Below are 16,032 nucleotides of genomic sequence, written 5' to 3'. Positions count from 1 at the left end.
TTCAAAAAGTTTTGTTTTTTGAGGCAAATTATTTATGGGGCCTCCTTCGGATCTTAACATTTTCATATAGGGTATGAAATTAGATATATACTTTTATATCTTGGAAAATGTTGTATAGTATTCAATGGTATACACTTTTTTTCAGTTTTAATGTTTAATTCTCACTTTTTCAAAAAGTTTAGTTTTTTGTTTTTTGAGGCAAAGTATTTATCGGGCCTTCGGATCTTAACATTTTCATATGGGTATGAAATTAGATATATACTTTTAAATCTTGGAAAATGTTATAAGTATTCAATGGTATACACTTTTTTTATTATACCCTGCGCCACACTGTGGAACAGGGTATTATAAGTTAGTGCATATGTTTGTAACACCCAGAAGGAGACGAGATAGACACATTAGGTTAGGTTAGGTTAGGTTATGTGGCAGCCCGATGTATCAAGCTCACTTAGACTATTCAGTCCATTGTGATACCACAGTGGTGAACTTCTCTCTTATCACTGAGTGCTGCCCGATTCCATGTTAAGCTCAATGACAAGGGACCTCCTTTTTATAGCCGAGTCCGAACGGCGTTCCACATTCCAGTGAAACCACTTAGAGAAGCTTTGAAACCCTCAGAAATGTCACCAGCATTACTGAGGTGGGATAATCCACCGCTGAAAAACTTTTTGGTGTTCGGTCGTAGCAGGAATCGAACCCACGACCTTGTGTATGCAAGGCGGGCATGCTAACCATTGCACCACGGTGGCTCCCGAGATAGACACATGGTGTCTTTGGCAATAATGCTCAGGGTGGGTCCCTGAGTCGATATAACCATGTCCGTCTGTCCGTCCGTTCGTCCGTCCGTCTGTCTGTGAACACATTTTTGTGATCAAAGTCTAGGTCGTAATTTAAGTCCAATCGCCTTCAAATTTGGCACATGTTGCTAATTTGGGTCAGAATAGAACCCTATTGATTTTGCAAGAAATCGGTTCAGATTTAGATATAGCTCCCATATACATCTTTCCAATATGCACTAATATGGACCCAGCAGCCAGAGTTTTATACCGATTTGCTTGAAATTTTGTACAAACATAACACTTAGTCGTATAGTCAAGTGAGCAAAATTGGATTGAAATCGGTTCAGATTTAGATATAGCTCCCATATATATCTTTCGCCCGATATGGACTTATATGGCCCCAGAAGCCAGATTTTTGGCCGAATTTGGTTGAAATTTTGCACTAGGAGTACAATTAGTAGTATAGTCAAGTGTGCAAAATTTGATTGAAATCGGTTCAGATTTAGATATAGCTCCCATATATATATTTCGCCCGATATGGACTAATGTGGTCTTAAACGCCAGAGCTTTGGCCCAATTTGGTTGAAATTTTGCAAAGGAAGTAGATTTAGGATTGTAGCTACGTGTGCCAAATTTGGTTGAAATCGAATCAGATTTAGATATAGCTCCCATATATATCTTTCGCCCGATATGCACTTATATGGACCAAGAAGCCAGAGTTTTATCCCGATTAGCTTGAAATTTTGCACAAGGAGTACAATTGGTAGTATAGTCATGTGCGCCAAATTTGATTGAAATCGGTTCAGATTTAGATATAGCTTCCATAAATATTTTTCGCCCGATATGGATTTATATGGCCCCAGAAGCCAGAGTTTTGGCCCAATTTGGTTGAAATTTTGCACTAGGAGTACAATTAGTAATATAGTCATGTGTGCCAAATTTGATTGAAATCGGTTCAGATTTAGATATAGCTCCCATATATATATTTCGCCCGATATGGACTAATGTGGTCTTAAAAGCCAGAGTTTTGGCCCAATTTGGTTGAAATTTTGCAAAGGAAGTAGATTTAGAATTTTAGCTACGCGTGCCAAATTTGGTTGAAATCGAATCAGATTTAGATATAGCTCCCATATATATCTTTCGCCCGATATGCACTTATTTGGACCCAGAAGCCAGAGTTTTATCCCGATTATCTTGACATTTTGCACAAGGAGTACAATTGGTAGTATAGTCATGTGCGCCAAGTTTGATTGAAATCGGTTCAGATTTAGATATAGCTTCCAAATATATTTTTCGCCCGATATGGACTTATATGGCCCCAGAAGCCAGAGTTTTGGCCAAATTTGGTTGAAATTTTGCACTAGGAGTACAATTAGTAATATAGTCATGTGTGCCAAATTTGATTGAAATCGGTTCAGATTTAGATATAGCTCCCATATATATGTTTTTCTGATTTCGACAAAAATGGTCAAAATACCAACATTTTCCTTGTTAAATCGCCACTGCTTAATCGAAAAGTTGTAAAAATGACTCTAATTTTCTTAAAGTTCTAATACATATATAACGAGCGATAAATCATAAATAAACTTTTGCGAAGTTTCCTTAAAATTGCTTCAGATTTAAATGTTTCCCATATTTTTTTTACTAAAATTGTGTTCCACCCTAGTGCATTAGCCAACTTAAATTTTGAGTCTGTAGATTTTGTAAAAGTCTATAAAATTCTGTCCAAATTGAGTTATAGTTAAATGTATGTAGTTGGAACAAACCTTTATATATAGCACCCAACACATTTGATGGATGTGATATGGTATCGAAAATTTAGATCTACAAAGTGGTGCAGGGTATAATATAGTCGGCCCCGCCCGACTTTAGACTTTCCTTACTTGTTTTTAATGTATATCTGAACCTTTTCGAATGAATTATATGTTAGCTATATCCCTTTCGAAACACTGTGCCCTTGTTCCCTACAAGGTAACCCTTTCGAAAGACAATAAATAAATTTCATTGATTTTCATTTGGCCTTATTGCAGTACATGGTCGATTCTTGGTGACGATGGTCGAATCGAACACATCGATGGTTGTGTGGATGGTGTTGACCATTAACTTTACTCAATAACTTCAACCACCATTGCCAAGAAATCCATACGAAGGCGAAGGTTTGTGTGGTTGGCTTGAATTGTCTCCACCTTCATCCATGGTCATGGCGAAAAGACATTTAAATGAACATTGTCTTACATGTTTGGACTTAAATGCTACAAAATTGTCCGCTTACATACATATGTGCCAACAAATCTTTGGCTCTTCCATTTTTATTTTTTCCCTGTTTTTTCTTTGTGGCTTTTCTACTCATGGCGTTGGTAATGCGTCTTTGGCCAATGACTGACATACACTTGTATACACATATCAGGCATTCATGGACATTCTTAACCCATATCCTCCACTTGACCAACAGAAATAACCTGAAAACTAAAGATGTTTGGGACCTCACTTACGGACATTAAGAAACTAAGGATCAGTAAAGGCAGCAGCAGCTTTGGCCGCTGCAGAAGAAGACATAGAAATTAGTTGCCTGGAACTGTTGGTGTCGCAATGTGTGGTGTGATGAAGTCAGTGAATTCTTGTCTAGAACTTGATAACCTGCTGTGCCAGCTTTATGGGAGAATGAACCTGCCCATCTGTATGTATGTGTGTGTATTAGTTTGAATATGTCCAGACTCTAGGCGATAGTCTCCTTTTATCGACATGATTTTCCTTGCTTCCAAAATCATTGGTTTGCAAATGTCCTGAATATTCTGCAGGGGTGATGATGACGATGATGATGTGTCTGCGTGGATTTCATTCTGCACTCCTTCGCTTAGATAAAGAAATACATTCAACCTTTGCTTGGCAAGACTAAGAAAAAATCAATTTTTATTTTCAGATAAATTTTCGTGTTTTTTTTTCGTCCTAGTTAATTTGAATGCCTAGCACATGGTAAACGCATATACATATATAATTACACTGAAAAAAATATTAACCTAATATGAAAGATTATGCAACATAAATTTCACAACAAACAATATTAAGGACAAATTTCTTTCAAATAATGAAATTTTCACTAAAAGAAAGTTTATAATCTTTGGTTGAAACATTTTTTCCATTAAATTTAGGAGATGAATTTTGAATTTTGCATTTCTCCCTTAAAATCGTATGTCTTTCGAATAACGCAATTTTTCCTTGTCGCAAAGAAACACACATTTAATTAAAAAAAATAATCTTTAAATTAACTGAGATATTGAATCTTCGGATTAAAGATGAAAAAGCTTTATAAATTTTGGGAATTTGAATCCCAGGATTGAAGTTTTTGTTTTTATACACTTCACCACTACTGTGGTACAGGGTATAATAAGTTTGTGCATTTGTATGTAACGCCAAGAAATAATTGTCATAGACCCATCTTTTAGTATACCGATCGGCTTAGAATTAAATTCTGAGTCGATTTAGCGATGTCCGTCTGTCTGTCTGTCCGTCCGTTCGTCTGTCTGTATATGTAATTTTGTGCACAAAGTACAGGTCGCAGTTTAAGTGCGATCGTCCTCAAATTTGGCATAACGTCTTTCTTCGAGTAGAAGACAATCGCTATTGATTTTGGAAAAAATCGGTTCAGATTTAGATATAGCTGCCATATATAGTTATCACCGATTTGATCATAATTCACGTATTTATGAATCGACGTTCTTCAAATTTTGTACATCTGAATGTTTTGTCAGTCCCGTAAACACTGCCAAATATCAGCTAAATCGGTTCAGATTTATATATAGCTCCCATATATATCTTTCGTCCGATTTGGACCTTTATGGCCCCAAAAGCGAGAGTTTTGCTCTGATTTGCTTCAAATTTTGCACAACGAGTACGTTTAATAGTATCGTTAATTGTGCCAAATTTAGTTGAAATCGGTTCAGATTTAGATATAGCTCCCCTATATATCTTTCGTCCGATTTTGACTTATATGGCTTCAAAAGCCAGAGTTTTGGCCTGATTTGATTAAAATTTTGTACAAGGAGTACGTTTAATAGTATCGTTAATTGTGCCAACTTTAGTTGAAATCGGTTCAGATTTAGATATAGCTCCCATATATATCTTTCGACTGATTTGGACTTATATGGCCCAAAAGCCAAGGAGTACGTTTTATAGTATCGTTGAAGTCGGTTCAGATTTAGATATAGCTCCCATATATATCATTCGCCCGATTTGGACTAATATGCCCACAGAGGCAAAAGTGCTACTCTGATTTACGTGAAATTTTGCAGAGGGAGTAGAATTGAACTTGAAACTTTCCACAGGCAGTAGAATTAAGGTTCTGCATATGCGTGTTTATTTTGGTTGAAATCGGATCAGATTTTGATATAGCTCCCATATATATATTTCGCCCCATTTTCGGTCATATGGCCATAGAGGTCAAAGTTGTTATCCGATTTACGTGAAATTTTTCACAGGGAGTAGATTCAACATAGTAACTATGCATGTGAAATTTGATTGCAATCGGTTCAGATTTCGATATAGATTCCATATATATGTTTTTCCTATTTAGGCAAAACTGGCCGAAATACCTACATTTTCCTTATCAAATCGCCACTGCTAAGTCTAAAACTTATCAAAATGACTCAAATTTTCCTATTACTCTATTACACATCTATCGACCGATAAATCATAAATACACTTTTGCGAAGTTGCCTCAATATTGGTTCATATTTAAATGTTTCCTATATTTTTTACTAACATTGTGTTCCACCTCAGCGCATTAGCCGACTTAAATGTAAAATCTATAAGTATTGCAGAACTCTGTACAGATCTGCTCAGATATACAGAATATATGTGTATGGATTCATATAGCATCCAACACATTGGACGGATTTGATATGATATCGAAAATGTGGACTTACAAAGTGGTGAAGGGTATAATATAGTCGGCCCCGCCCGACTTTAGACTTTCCTTACTTGTTTTTAATAAGAAAATATGTACTACGTTGATGTATCTTTTATAATTTCCATTATTTAACTTGCATTTATTTTTACGTGAACAGCTTTGTTAATATATGAAAATTCGATAAATGAGATTCGTATACTAACTTTGATGTTTTTAGAACTAAATAGCTCTCTAAAAATGTTTTAATTTAAAAAAGTCACATCTTTGGCTCGGAATAAATATCAAAATCCTTAAGGGAAGGTCAAAATCTTTAGATCCAAGAAAATATTTTTGGTGGATTGAATTTGTTCGATCTGTTATGGTTTCCATAACCTTTGTTCTTACACTGAAAAAAGATTATGTAACCTATATTTTAGTATGCGCAATTTACACAATATTAAGGACAAATTTCTTTAAAATAATAAAATTTCAATTAAAACAAAGTTTATAATCCTTGTCACAAAATATTTTTGGAAACTTGCGTCCCTCAAATTAGTTCCTAGTATCAAATACGCAAAACTAAAATGTACATCTTAAATACTTCCTTAGTGAAATTTTCCCCTTCATGGGCTTGGAATCAATAGGGAATTTAGATATCGATTGTTATCTGTGTGATAAATGCGTAAATGCAATAATTTCAGATTATCATACGAAAATTAGCATTCGTCAAACTTGCCCATGCCGTCAACGTCAGTTTCATTAACAGCATTACCAAAATGATTAACTATTCATTACATTAAATCACATTATCGCTAAGCATGTAATCACTCTTTGTTTTTACTAAATACTTTCATTGCCTTTCAAATCCCCGAAAGGATCAAGTCCTCCAATCTCATTTGCGTGGAAAAATGATTTTTATTTAATGTTGACTTTTTTCTATTCATAAGAGAGCCCATAAAGGCAAAAGTCAAATATTTGCTTTTTGCCACTAAGATGGGTAAAAGGAGGAGGGGGAGGAGGCAAAGTTCATGACTTGTTTACCATGGGAATAAAAACATGTGGTTGCTTCTGCTTCCCCCAAAATGATTATGTGATGCTGTTATGCCCAGCAACCCCCTTGGAATACGGTATTGGCTTCGTAGTAGCTCTTTTTGGGAATAGCATCCCCCAGAGGATGACAAGAATTTTTTGTTTGTTGCCATTGATTGTGTAAACAATCTGGCTAATGAGTCTTAAATAGATTTTATTTTTATACGATTTGATGCCTTGTGTTGTCCCCTTAATTTAATGGTGTAACGAATTCCACAAATCTTGCATGAAAGTGTTACACTGTGATTTAATAATCATGCGCAAAAAATCTGCACGTGTCCTTAAGTTATTGGAAATTGAGAAGGTTAAAAAGGTTCACAAGGATTATTGTCCAAAATATTTATCATCATTATTGAAATTTTTTATTTTTTTTTTTTTCATTAAAAATAAGTTATCTATTAAAATCGTATATCAATTTTGTATTTCTTTTCAGATTGAAGTTTCTCTATTCAAATTAAAGATGATTACCGTGGAATACATCGCCTCCCACCACTTCTTACTTATATTTCTTTCTCACCTTATACAGTTTATGACTTAAACGTCCCCCGGGACCTTTATTTTCCCTAAAAGTGGAAGTTACACTTTTCACTTGATTCAGTAGCCCTATGCCAACCCACAATGTTGTGTAAATCTTGTGTAACTTCAAAACAAACAAAACTGATTTGTGGAAATCCCATAAACCAAACTAAACGAAACCAAAAAAAAATATAATTCTCATACCCCTAGCTTCTGGATGTCAAGAAAGGGGTGGCTTACGTTATTAGATACAAAAAAGGATTATTCAAGTTCTTCATGTTGCCAAGCTTAGAAGAAAAATGGCAAAGGTACTCCCCTAGCTTGAGGCGTACTTTAAGCTATCGAGTAAATCATTTCCATTACACTTTGATTTAATATAAAAACAAAAAAAGTGAAAAACAAATCCTTCCAAAAGGATACACTGCAAAAACAACAAGTGCATATGTTTCTACTTGTATCACATTTACATCAAAGACTAGGGGTGGAAATATGTTGTAAAAGATTTACTGGCTTGTCTAGATAGGGTAATGTATTACGTACACTCACGAACTCCATTTGAAGAATGATGTTAGCAAAAACAATGTTTTAGCCACTGTTGTAACGATTTAATGAAATGTCACACTTTGAGGCTAATAATGATCGATGTTGTGGCCCAGTGCATTGTAATGAAATTTCCAATCTCCCAATAATAAAACATAATAAAATGTAAATCTGATTAATTGAGCAATCAAAAGGGTTTAGTTGAAACATATAAGTTAGCATTTTGGTATTGGGCTGTTTATGCTCTAAGCTTAAGCATATTTGTCAATATAGTAAAAAACAAGTTTAAAGTAATCAATCTTTTGCAGCTGATAAATTAGGCCAGTTTATAACAAACTAAGATCTTTGGTGATTCTAGGTAATCCTCCTAAGTGCTTTTTTTAAACTAATTAACGAAGCATTTTCATTAGGCCTATGAAATGTTTTGCTAAACTCTACGAAATGTTTAGTCAAATTAAAATTGTTGTAATTCATTAATGTATTGAAATTAATTTCTTTTCTGGGAAACGATTTTTTGAAGGACGAAGTTTTTTTTTTTATTACAGTTGTTTCTTTCAGATCAATCGAAGTTCATTGGAGCAGTTCAAAACAAAACAACTTTAACATGAAAAGAAATATTCAATAAAAACGAAAACACGAATTTTTTCCCGACTACGGATGGGTCATACTATTTCAACGCATCAACATCTTATGATAGTCAACTTGAACAACAACTGCCCTAAATGTGGAAATACCTTATCAGTATCTCATATTCTAAAAAAAACTGTTTTCATCTCACCCACTGGCACACCACTATACTCGACAATAAAGGATTGGAGATCCTAAAATCTACAACAGCAGATAATATAAATATAATTTTTAATTTCATATCTACTATCAAATTTCCAATCTAAAATTGTTTTCTAAAATTTTTAGCTGATACACTGAAAAAAATATTGTCGTGAGTTCAAAGATTTCATGTCTTTAAAATACGAATGCAAATTTTGCTTAGCATAGAAGACGCATTTCTCTAATATAAAGTTTTTTTCTTTGTCCAAAAGTCGATAATCTTTTCAATGAAGTCGTACTGTCCTTATAATTAAGTGATTTGACTTAAAAATGGGTATCATAACATGAAAGAAAAAATGTTTGGGCTAAGGTCAACTTGACTTTAATAATTCAGAAAAATTCTTTAAATTTAATGAATTTGTCTTTAAATTTGTTGCCTTTTTGCGTCTTGACTATAAAGCAAAAATCGTTCAAATTTAGGACATGTTTTTTTAAACTTTATTTTAAAGATGTTTTTTACTTGAAACAGCATGATTTCTACCGGATGTCGAGTCTTAATTTGGAAAATAAAGTTGTCCTTAACTCGTTTTTAAAGGACTTTTATAGCATATGAAGAAAATAAGCTGAGAAAGCGAAAAATTAAAATTTGCTTCCTAGAAGCAAGTACACAAAACCCAAATTTAAAAGAGAATTGGGTCTTAAAAGTATCCTTACTTGTATTCTCCGCTTCTTTGGCTCGGAATCAATACCAAATTGTTTAAAGACAAAATCTTTGGAACCGGGCATGCTTTTTTTCAGTGTAGCCTAAGTAGCTAATGCTAGATTTTTCTCTATTATTCTTATATTTACTATAAGTTTAATAAATAAATAAATAAGAAATATTCATTGGTCTAAAATTTCATTTCGGTGGAAAGAATAATTTTTTTGTGTGTATTGGTCAATATTTATATCTGAATTACACTTCCCATGAACTAATATTCAATTTAGAAGACAATCTTAAGAAGTTTTAGTATAACTCGCCATCTGCAACCCAATATCAGTACCCAGCAAAAAAATTGGGAAGTTCTTCCAAAGGCACAACTTTAAAAGCACATCCACAAGATGCACTTCAAATGATGTTCTTTATTTTAACTACCCAGGAAGTTATTTTAAAGCATTTTTTTATAACTTGTTTTTTTATACTTCTAATAGGATTTTTTAAATTTCTTTTGTTTCAAATAGGTTAAAAACAGAGTAAGAATTCATAAAATGGTAACACATTTATCGTGAGACACATCAACATTTTTTTCACTTTGAGGTGAACGAAAATAACTCAGCATTGTCAGTTATAATTTCCCAGAGAAATATAATTCACGGCCATTTTCATGTAGCTCCGTTAGATTTTAACTGCCAGTTAACAGAAAGTAAAATGAAACTATTTTGTCTTCGGTTATCTTTAACTGAAAAGTTTTTAGCAGTTAAGTTCCTAACTGACATGTGGAGTGTATGGGCAAGATGACTGATACGTCCATAGTACGGTTTAAAAGTTCGTTAGCTAACGTAGCACTAACGGAGCTTCATGAAAATGGGGGTCAATCACACTATTACGTTTCAACTAGAGGTGTGCACGTGACATGAAATTATCGTGACTCACGAAAATTTTCGCGATTCGTGCGTGAGTCGTGAGTCACGCTCATGATAACAGCGTGAGTGTGCGTGAGCGTGCGTGAGCGTGCGAGAGCGTGATTAACAAACCAAAATGTCGTGCGTGAGCGTGAGTGAGTGTGCGTGAGTAACGAATTACACTCACGAAAATATTCCTGCTCACCAACATAAAACGCTTAAGAGTTAAATTCAATTACAATGTTAGTGACACCTGAGTTGTTAAGAGTTTAATAACACTCTCGATTTTAATAATGCTCATGTTTTCAGAAACTTCGGTAAGCTAAATTAATCATAAAATTATTCGTGAGTCACGATATTTTTCGTGAGTTACGACGTTTTCGTGCGTGAGAGTGCGAGAGTACAAATTTTCTTTTCGTGAGCGTGAGTCCTGGTAACACTTTGTGTCAGCTAAAAAAAAAATAAATTGTGTAGGTAGACACAAAATGTGGTATCACAATGGACTGAATAGTCTAAGTGAGCCTGATACATCGGCTGCCACATAACCTAACCTAACCTAGACACAAAAGAAAAAACTTTCAAAACAGTACGAATACACTATTGCTAAAATACTAAATTACTCCAAAACATGTTGCTCTATATGCTCTATTCTATAATATAGTAGCTATTGGCCTACATATTTTTGGTTCTTGCATATTCGTTACGTAATATTTTGAAGCTTAAGAATATTATACGAATTGTTGTCCCCTAAAGGTAAGTACTATGTTCGCTTTTCGAGTTGAAATTTTCGCGATTACTTTATTAAAACAGTTCAATATAAAGCAGATAAATTAACTCAATTGATGCGCAGTTTATTGTTCCTCTAAATTTCGGCAAGACACTATGGGAATATGTTTGTTTTCATTTATAATTTTAATTGTTTCAGGAAAAGTAATCGCGAAAATAAAGTGATTTTCAACTCGAAAACCGAACATAGTACTCACCTTAAGCCAAAAAATACGAACAGCAGACACCGACTGTTTCTTTTTGCATGATTTTCCTGAGAGTATTCATTTAAATAACTGCTAATTAAAGCAGCATTAAGTAATGTCAATTGATTTTAAATTTAAAATCAAAACCATCGGATACTAGTAAACATCTTTCTTTCAATGTATAAAAATACCCATAGTGTATTTCAGTGAAACATTCCAATATTGATTGTATTTATTCCTAATTAGAATTCAAGGAAACGAAATATGGATCATTAATAAAAATGTTCACAACATATAATTCGATCTTCTTTCTTTTGATGATTAGTATGACTAATTTCGCGTCACTCCACTCTTCTCCTTTGTAACTTGAATTTGCCGACTCCATAACCTTCAAAAAAAAAAAAAAAAAAACAATTTTACAGACAGTGTGGCATTATAGAACGAGAGAAATCGAAATGATTGAATGATTGATTACAATTTGGAAATTCCATTGTTCCATGAAGTACAAATTTGTACGCATTAGCCGGTATTGGTTTTGTCCATCGTAGACAAATGGGCGACTACTTTCAGAATTTTATTTTGTATATTCAAAAGATCTTCGAATGAAATTAATTCAAAATTTTATGCTAATCTTTAGTGTGGAAATATTTCCGAAACCATGAAGCCATAAAACAAGATAATACTATCACAAATTATGCATTCTGTAAAGAAAGAACAAAATATTTTTTTTTCTTTTCAAAACTTCCAGACTCATTTGCTTGTAATATTCTAATGTGGCCAGTCGAATTTCATCGTCCTGGCAAAACCGATCTATTTTCTTTGGGTTAATATACATCTAATAATCGACCTTTAAGGTAAAAATCAAAAATTCGGCTTTAAATAAAAAAAAATTAAAAAATGTATGCATGTTATAAAAGTATGTCGCTGTATAAACAAACCATATTATAAAATAAATTTCTATTTAGGACTCAATTTTCGAAATATAGGCAATGAGAATAATCCATGAAGAAAGTGTACGGGTTTTTGCTTTTAATCATAATTTACGAAATACATGCGTATAGAAATGTTTCTATTATTTTTCGAAAATTTTCCTAAAATTTACGTTTTAGGCCTGTTTTCGATAAAAATCTATATCATTTAAAAGAAAACTACACTTCAATTAAAACTCATTAATGTTTGCTTAAAGTTCTAATTATGATAAAAGAATTTAATATATATTTTTTTTACAATTTCTATGATTTTTTATAATTCTCGTTGCATTTCAACACGTTTAAAATTTAATTAAATTTTGACAAAGCTAAATAAAACCATTTTCATTTTTTTTCTATTCATTCTATTTACAAAGAGGAAAATGTAACAAAAATAGAAAAATTTTATTTCTATAGAAAATTTTGTCAACATTTTATTTCTATAGAAAATTTTGTCAAAATTTTATTTCTATAGAACACTTTATCAAAATTTTATTTCTATAGAAAATTTTGTCAAAATTTTATTTCTATAGAAAATTTTGTCAAAATGTTATTTCTAATGAAATTGTTTTCAAAATTTTAGTTCTATAGAAATTTTTGTCAAAATTTTATTTCTATAGAAAATTTGTCAACGTTTTATTTTTATAGAAAATGTTGTCAAAATTTTATTTCTATAGAAAATTTTGTCAAAATTTGTGGAGTACCACTTAGTTGGAAAGGAATATTTTCCAAAATCTAACAAACAGTAAAAAATCTACCATAGAAAATTTTGTCAAAATGTTATTTCTAAAGAATTTGTGAATTACCTCTTAGTTGGAGAGGAACATTTTACAATATCTAACAAAACATCAAGAATTCTACCAATCTACCAAACAGTAAAAAATCTACCATTTTTGGTAGAATCCTACCAATTGTGGCAACCGTGGTTCCAAATCTAAAAATCTTTGTCCACGGCTTCCATTATGTAGTTCTTTATCGCCAGACGCTAACCTGACACATAAATGCGTTCTTATTACGTTGTGTAAATACGTTGCGATACGTTTTGTAGTTATGTTAGATCTGGCATCACTATTTTTATTTTGACATTTTGCCTATTCTTCTGGTGTGTAAACGCCGACAGTTCGTAAATATTTGGCAAAAGTTATTACGATTAGTCTCTTTTTAAACAAAATAGTATTAATATTAAAACAAAGTAGGTTGAAGTAATTTTCCGACATGGAGACTTTGCTGGAACAGCAAAGACGATACCACGAAGAACGAGAACGTCTCGTTAAACTGATGGTTGATGAGTATGCCACTAAAAAGCTCAATGAAAAAGACCGCATATATTCGGAACATAGACTAAAGTACCTCGTGGATATGCATTACAATTCTACTTCCAAACTGAGAGAGCTCTATGAGGATAAGGATAATGAACGAAAATTGGAGATTCAAGCTCTCTCTGGCCCAAATGAATTCAATGAGTTCTACAACCGCCTGAAGCAAATCAAAGAATTTTATAAGAAGCATCCAAGTGAAGTAAGCATTCCACTATCGGTGGAGTTCGAAGATATGGTGAAGGCCTATAATAACCCCGATGAAATGTCAGCTCTAGTAGAGTTCACCGATGAGGAAGGTGGTGGTCGTTATTTGGATTTAAATGAATGCTACGAGATGTATGTCAATTTAAGAGGAGTTGAGAAGGTTGACTATATTACCTACCTCATGACATTCGACCATGTATTCGATATTGCCAAGGAGAGGAAAAACAAAGATTACAAAAAATATTTGGAGTCGTTAAACGAGTATTTGCACAATTTCATTTTAAGGGTTCAACCTCTACACGATATTGATGAAGAACTGGTCAAGGTGGAATTGGATTTTCAGAAGCAATGGCTTCAAGGAACATTTCCCGGATGGGTGTCCAAAGAAACTGAATCAGCATTAGCCAATACTGGTGCCCATTTAGATTTATCAGCTTTTTCGAGTTGGGAAGAGCTGGCATCTTTGGGCTTGGATCGTTTAAAATCCGCTTTAATGGCTTTGGGTTTAAAATGTGGTGGAACTCTGGAGGAAAGAGCCCAGCGTTTATTTTCGACAAAGGGTAAGAAGACCTTGGATCCCTCCCTAATGGCTAAGAAACCCTCGAAGAGTACTAGTGTACAAACCAGAGAGAATGAGCGTCACAAAGAAATTGCACAATTGGAGGCCTATTTGTACAAATATGCTGAATTGGTGTCCGAACAACGTAGTGCAACTAAAGAAAATGTTCAACGTAAACAGGCTCGAACTGGAGGCGAAAGAAATGACAGTGACATAGAGGCGAGTGATTCAGATATTGATGATGATCCGGATGCCGATGATGTCCCATACAATCCAAAGAATTTGCCTTTGGGTTGGGATGGTAAGCCAATCCCCTATTGGCTTTATAAATTACATGGATTGAATATTAGTTATAATTGCGAAATATGTGGAAATTACACGTACAAGGGGCCCAAAGCTTTTCAACGGCACTTTGCCGAATGGCGTCATGCTCATGGTATGAGATGTCTAGGCATTCCAAACACAGCACATTTTGCAAATGTTACACAAATTGAGGACGCAATTACTTTGTGGGAAAAATTGAAGTCGCAAAAAACATCTGAACGCTGGATAGCTGATCAAGAGGAAGAATTTGAAGATTCTCAAGGCAATGTGGTGAATCGCAAAACCTATGAAGATTTAAAAAGACAGGGATTGCTTTAATTTCGTTTATACTATATTAATAAATGGAAAACTAAAATCTCTGTAAATAAGTCGATTTATTTCAACCTATTGCAACCATAGTAAAAAAAGATACTAAATCGAGGAATAAACCGTAGCAGAGAAATTTTGGTAATGAATATACAACACCAATATTTACATTAACAGAATGAAGTATATAGGAAATAGAAGTCGTATAAAATGTAAAACGTACAACGTACCTGTCTGAATGTTTCAGATATTTTCACACGACTGACTTGCTTCTAAAATTGTTTATTTATTTGGAAAAGTGAAAAACGTCCACATATTTCTGTTGGATTTTCTTTATATAAATGTTGAAATAGTCTATAATATACCTTCTCATTCTTCACCATAGAGATATTTAAGTTAAGTTCTCAAACACACAAAAAAATTTCGTTGTTAAGAGAATAAGCCTGTCAAATAAGTCGTCTTATTTTCTTAAAAGTTCCCTAAAAAGGTTATGGCGAATTTTAAAGCGGCCTTACGAAAAGGTATTTTTAAAGACATTTTATGTTTTTAGCCGAATGGCTTGCTAATATGGTAAAATGAAAACAAAATAACTTACCTCGTTCCAGGAAAACAATTGATACAGTTTATATCTTTGAGTATCTTGCCATAAGCCGATATATAGAAAAAAACAACGTTTTTATCAACGTAAATTGACTATCATGCTCAGCTTTCTTCACTAGTGGCGCCATGATAGATTTTATGTGTATAAACAAGAGACAGTATTTAACAAACAACTTTTTAGATAGTTTTTTGCAAAATTGATTAATTTCACACATTTTTACAAAAACAAAGCTTCCGATAAATTCCAAATCGCTCAAGGTGGAAATAAGACGCGCGATGATTGGAATTAATAGTTTTTCATTTTGATCGTCCTTAAATTACCGCACCATGATGAAATTGGTATTCAACATTTTAAGTTATCCCATATTGGTTTTATGTATAATAAAACCAAATTGTTTTAACAAACGGCTTTTCTTCATAGCTAACGACGATATTTGAATATAGCCGTCGAACTAAACTTGACGCCAATGGCAATGAAGAAAAGTTTACATTCAACACCAAGGCAGATTTAGTAAGGTAGTTTTAGTATTACAAAAACAAAATTGTCAGTCGCCATATTGAAACTTTGATTGTCAGTCAAATTGAATTAAATTTCTCACTTG

General features: G+C 33.3%; 2 protein-coding genes and 1 long non-coding RNA gene across 3 annotated transcripts in view; 1 reads left to right on the top strand and 2 right to left on the bottom strand.

The window, feature by feature from the left end:
- The window catches only part of LOC142220117 (uncharacterized), a 328,359-nt gene extending 312,460 nt beyond the window's left edge, over window positions 1-15,899 (bottom strand). The window contains exon 1 of the mRNA XM_075289058.1: window positions 15,426-15,899. The gene's annotated coding sequence lies outside the window, so the exon portion shown is untranslated. The remainder of the gene's footprint in view (window positions 1-15,425) is intronic.
- Window positions 11,352-11,840, bottom strand: LOC142237226 (uncharacterized). The gene is made up of 2 exons (XR_012722401.1): window positions 11,626-11,840; window positions 11,352-11,538 (listed from the first exon to the last, which is right to left on the bottom strand). It is a non-coding gene; the product is annotated as an uncharacterized LOC142237226 (long non-coding RNA).
- Window positions 13,205-14,892, top strand: LOC142220113 (splicing factor 3A subunit 3). Its single transcript, XM_075289052.1, has one exon. The coding sequence runs from the start codon at window positions 13,334-13,336 to the stop codon at window positions 14,840-14,842; it is 1,509 nt and encodes a 502-aa protein (XP_075145167.1). The 5' UTR covers window positions 13,205-13,333; the 3' UTR covers window positions 14,843-14,892.
- Window positions 15,900-16,032: the final 133 nt, after the last annotated feature.

Source organism: Haematobia irritans, chromosome 1 (assembly GCF_050003625.1).
Source record: "Haematobia irritans isolate KBUSLIRL chromosome 1, ASM5000362v1, whole genome shotgun sequence".
Taxonomy (NCBI): Eukaryota; Metazoa; Arthropoda; class Insecta; order Diptera; family Muscidae; genus Haematobia; species Haematobia irritans.
Note: the sequence above shows the minus strand (reverse complement) of the source record. Positions and strands in the feature narration are given on the sequence as shown.

Coding starts and splice junctions, on each gene's coding strand:
- LOC142220113 (XM_075289052.1), top strand. CDS start 13,334: ATGGAGACTTTGCTGGAACAGCAAAGACGATACCACGAAGAACGAGAA.